The following is a 5,144-nucleotide window of genomic DNA, read 5'->3' as shown; positions in this document are numbered from 1 at the left end:
GGGACTGGGGGGGACACCGGGATGCGCTCACCCCGCTCCCGCCACCCCCGGGGGTCTCAGTGACTGGCGGCTGCGGTGGCCCCTCCACCCTTCTTCCTCCGTTTCTTTCCATGCTCTTTAAAAAAAAAAAAAAAAAATCTGATTTTCTCATTTTCCCGGTGGTTTGGTGTCGTTCCCCTCCCCGGTCCCTTGGCAGCCGGAGCCCCTCGGGGTGGGGGGGGAGGTCGCCCCCCCATCCCTGTCCTTGCAGTTTGACAAAAAGTCTTTCTATGATCTTGACGTTAAAGCCATTTCAGTCCATCACACACCCCCCTGTGCCAGAGTCCCTCGGGGGTCTCTGGGTACCACCATCCATCCATCCATCCTGCTCGGGACCAGCTCCCTGCAAACCTCTCCCTCTGCTTCCAGGTGCTTCCCGGGCTGCCTGCTCGGGCCAGCACCGTCTGGGGGGTGGTGGCCACCACGGGAGCAACTTCCAGGCGGTGCTGAGCAGCTCCCTGGCCCCAGAGGTGCCTTCCAGGCAGGCGTGACTGCTCGCTTGGTCCCGGCAGTGCTTTTCCAGCAAATGGGAACTGGTTGCCCAGTCATGGGGGCACCTCCCAGGTGGTGGTAACTGGTGCCTGGCTCCCCCTCATCACGCACAACAGCCTGTGACTGATTAATATTTTAGGGAAGCTGTGGAACTTCTGCATGGAATTCAGCATAGGGTAAAGCAGGGAAGCAACAGCCAAGGTTCTCGTGCTTTTCTCGTGGTTTTCCCAGAAAAGCCATCTGGACCCTCTTCCCTGTGAGGTTGTTGTTTGAGTGGGTCCACGTGACATCCTCCATGGCCTCCAGGCTTCCCAGCTGCTGATATTCCTCATGAATTCCTTATATCCTCCCTCAAGGCCCTTCACAAAGTAGCATCACCTCAGTCCCTGGGCTGGAGCTGAGCACGGGGGTTGTACCTGGTTGTTCATCTGTTTCTTTATTACTCCTGGGCACAATCTGCTCCCAACAGTTGTTGCTATTTGTTTTCAAGCTCTTTAGTCCCTCTGAGGTGATTGTCTCATGTCACCCCAACATTTAAATCCTTCAGTGTAGACACAGAGGTGAAATCTTCATTTCATTTGCTGCTGTATCTGCTGCCAGGATCACGTGTTGGCTGCACAGACACGTGGGGAAGTGCATTGTTTTCTCTTTTTTTAACTGCACCACCATCCTGAACTTGCTGTTTTCTCTCTGCCCTGCCCTGGCTGTGCCACCCACACTCAGGGACACTGCTCACAGCATCTCATCTAGTTGTGCACCTTCAAGTCAGAGAACCAGCAGTCAGTTATTTCTCCTTGGAAATAATTCTAGCCTTCTTCTGCCCTTCTGATTCCTGTCAAACACCATCCTGGGTCACCTCCCTGTCTGAGAGGAGGCACTCAGGGAGTGCAGTTCTCGTTCCTCTTGCTGCTGTGGAGATGCTGAACCCAACTCCCCCACGGCCACCTCTTTGGCAGCACTATCCCAGCCCAGGTCCTGGGTGACGTGGCCTTGGACTTGCCTGTGGCACCTTGAGCTTCACCTTGGCAGGGGGCTGGGGACACCCTGGAGTGGTATTTGGATGGGGATGTTGTGATTCCCTCTGTTTCTGTGCTTCCAGCCCCACTGATCTCCTGTGACAGGGGTCACTGCTGCAGGACAGCCTCCACTGTCCCTTCAGCACTTCCCATGGAGGGAGGGGGTCTGGGATCCTGGTCAGTGGGGGTTCTGTAAAGGAGCAGAACCAGCTTGTTCAGCAGCTGAAGTTTTGGACTGCCCAGGTCTTTGTCTTCCTGGAGGCCTCATACCCATGTGTTAGTGCCCTGTGCCTGCCTTCTGCTCAGCTTCGGAGAGCCCAAGTCATTATGGACTTACAATCTCATTAACTTCGGGGTTTCCAGCTCTTCCTTGGGCTTGTAGCTCCTGTTGTGTGTGTGTTCTGTCCTGCTGGTTCCCTGTTCCCTGGAGCTGCTCGTCCCAGCCGTTCCCTTTCTCCCTGATTTTGCTAAAACACCTCCTGCTCTCCTGAGGACAGAGCTCCTCCACCCTGACCCACAGCATCCAGGGCCTTCTTCTCAGCTATTGCCTTTTTCTGAACCCCCTGCTTGAGGGGGAGGTGATGGGGGACAGTCACGGGGTGTGTGGATCTGGAGGTTCTGGTGACTCTGCTGTGCTCCCCGAGCAGGACGATGTCTCCTCCTGGGGGACAGCCCTGTGGAGTGGAGGAAGGAATGCTTGGAGGTATTATAAGCGCTTCCAGCAGCCCCTCAGCGTGTGGGGGGTTAAACCAGAGGCAGGGCTCTTTCAGCTCACAGCTGGACACTTCCAGAGCTTGTCTGTGCTGTGTCTGCAGGTGACCGAGAGCTTCCTCAGCAAGGAGGTGACATACGTGGTGTCCAGCAACAAGGAGGCCAAACGGGGCAGAGCCGGGACTGGGGATGGAAAGCAGAGCAACCCAACCTCAGGAGACACCAACCCCACGAGCTCAGGGCCTGCTGCCTGCAGAGGGAACCCACCCAGACCTCACCAGAAGCCACCAGACACTGTAAGAGCTGTGAAGGTCTTTGGCCACCTCCAAGTTCGTGCCAAGGGCTCTGCAGGGTGCAGGCAGTGTTGGAGGTGAAGTCAGTCCTGCTCTCTGAGCAATCATGACTGGGGTCCTTTCCCCCCGCTCAGGCTGTTCCTGTTTGTACCCATGTGCCTTTCCTCTGCCATCATTATCCTCTCAGATGTGCACGTCACAGCTTTGGGCTGGGACCAAGGAAATCTGCTGGAATGGCAGAGGAAATGGAGGGCTTGGCTGGCTTCCCCAGGGAAGGGCAGAGGAGAAGCCAAGGGAAGGGTTGACCAGATAAAACCAGATAAAAAAATTGCAGGCTCTGGATGTGTATCCACAGACACAGGGCAAGGCCACTGTACCCTGGGAGGAGATCCACAAGGCATCTCCTCCAGGAAGGGGATTTTTTGGATCTTGTTACCCTGAACTTTCTGCTCAGCAGTGCTTGAGGCCAAAGGCCAACATCCCTCTTGGAAAGTGGAGTCTGCTGGAAGCTGTGACTGGGATGAGGCTGCTGCCCCACTCCAGGCCCGTGGCATCTCTGCCAGCCTGGAGCTGGTCCACCTGCAGTGGGAAACCTGAGCTTCAGGGGCTGCACCCAGTGCTTGTCCCTGTCCTGGCTCACAGCACTGTCCCCTTGTCTTACCAAGAGCTGAACTGATCTGGGACCACTGGCTTGCAAATAAGACTCTGTTCCCAGGAAGGGAAGCAAGAATGTCCCTGAGCCTGGCCAGCACGTTGGGATACCTGGAGAAAAAGAGGCTCAGGGGGGATCTTACCTGTCTACAGCTCCCTGACAGGAGGGGGGAGCCAGGTGGGGATCACTTCCTTCTCCCAGGTAACAAGTGACAGGACAGGATGGAATGGCCCCAGGTTGTGCCAGGAGAGGTTCAGCTGGGGTATTTGGGAAAATTTCTCCACTGACAGGCCTTGAAACAGGCTACCCAGGGCAGGGGTGGAGTCCCCATCCCTGGACATGGGGCAGTGGTGGCCTTGGCAGTGCTGTGGGAATGGTTGCACTGAATGACCTTAGAGGGCTTCTCCAGCCCCAGCAATTCCATGATGCAGCAGCAGTTTCCAAGCTAAATCACTGCTTCCTCTTGGCTCGCTCCAGAGCCTTCCCTGCCGGTCGATGATTCCGAGCCTTGGCTGGTGCTGTGAGTGCAGAGCCAGGGGGGCTCTGCGGGTTTGCTCCCTGCAGGTGCTCATTCCCAGTGGCTGTGACAGGAGCCTTGGCCAGGCCCTGCTCCCCAGCAGCCTAGGGGTGTGCCCAGGAATCATTCCCACTGCCCTGCTGTGCTTTGCCATCACCTGGGCTGTGTCTCCTCTCTGCAGGCCCTGCTGAGCCGGGGGAAGGAGCTGCTGCAGAAGGCCATGAAGAGGCAGGTGAGCAGCACGTGGCCGGGCCCCCCTCGGGCTGGGTGTGCTCAGAGCTCTGCTGAGCAGTGCACAACCAGTGCCAGCCCTCCTGCAGAGCCCCTGCCCTGCTGACAGGGCACATCCTGGGGCCAGGAGAGGCACGGAGCAGTTGCTTGTGGCCTGCAGAAGGTTGTGTAATCCTCTTGTCACTGCTCCTCGTGGAGCTGTGCCATCCGTCCTGGATGGGCGACACCCCAACCTCTGAGGCCCATCCCAGCCATCTGGGTGCTCAGGACAGGAGAATTATTGTTAGATGAATTTTTAGCCTAAAGAGGACTAAAGCCACGTAGCTGGGACAAAAAGCTCCCTGCAGTCCTTTCCCTGATGTCACTCCAGACCAATCTCAGTGCCCACTTTGAAGCTCATGCTGTAACAGGGATTAAAAATTTGCCCCAGGTGCTGCTGTTAATTTGGGATTGATAAAGCATGACTTCAGACCTTTTTTTCTGCTGTGCCCTGATTTTAATAACAGCTACACCGTGGTCTGTCAGTTGGGCAGCAGGAAAAAAAAAAAAAACAAACCAAAAAAAAACCCTAAGTCTAAGCTCAATTTGGAGCTGCACATGTCCCTGCTCTGAGCTGTGCTTTGCCAACCCTCTCTGTGCAGGACGCCTGCAGTGGCAGCAGCATCCTCGCCAACGCTCGCCTGTGGGGAGTCCAGATCCTGCACGTGGATGGTATCCTTAACTGGGGGTGGAAGGAGGCTCTTGGAAAACAGGGATCTGTGAGACAGGTGGAGCAGGAGTGATGTCAGGAGTGTGGAACTGAAGGGAGAGACTGCAAGGAAATACACGGGGCTGGTGCTGTGCTGGCTGAGGCTGGGTCTGCCCCACAGCACCAGGTGAATTCTGTGTGCAGGACATCCCCCTGTCTACAGCAAACACGGGGTGCATCACAGTGTCCTGGAGCTGGAACGTTAGAAAATGTTAATAGCTTGGTCAGGGCATCAATGTGCTCCAAAAAAGACCGTTTGTACTAATTAACCTGGAAGCACAGATCACGAGGAGGGCAGGGTGTGGTCGGTTTTAATTAGGGCCTGTGCTGGAAGGCTCTCCCTGTGCCTGTGATGGATGGTGGGGGGGTGATGGGGAAGACAGATGGTGGAACTCTGGTTCTAATAATAGGTCTGGAGTAAAAGGTTCCTGAGCGTCTGGTGACA

At 56.0% G+C, this 5,144-nt stretch overlaps 1 protein-coding gene across 1 annotated transcript in view; it reads left to right on the top strand.

Moving 5' to 3' along the window:
* The first annotated feature begins 2,128 nt into the window (after positions 1-2,128).
* LOC114067376 overlaps positions 2,129-5,144 on the top strand; it is a 10,932-nt gene continuing 7,916 nt past the window's right edge. The window contains exons 1-4 of the mRNA XM_027902764.1: positions 2,129-2,146; positions 2,363-2,554; positions 3,902-3,952; positions 4,593-4,662. Of these exons, the coding sequence (XP_027758565.1) occupies positions 2,129-2,146; positions 2,363-2,554; positions 3,902-3,952; positions 4,593-4,662 (331 nt within the window). The remainder of the gene's footprint in view (positions 2,147-2,362; positions 2,555-3,901; positions 3,953-4,592; positions 4,663-5,144) is intronic.

This window comes from Empidonax traillii, unplaced genomic scaffold (assembly GCF_003031625.1).
Source record: "Empidonax traillii isolate 1590-97213 ecotype Southwest subspecies unplaced genomic scaffold, ASM303162v1 scaffold909:size282043, whole genome shotgun sequence".
In the NCBI taxonomy this organism is placed as follows: Eukaryota; Metazoa; Chordata; class Aves; order Passeriformes; family Tyrannidae; genus Empidonax; species Empidonax traillii.
Note: the sequence above shows the minus strand (reverse complement) of the source record. Positions and strands in the feature narration are given on the sequence as shown.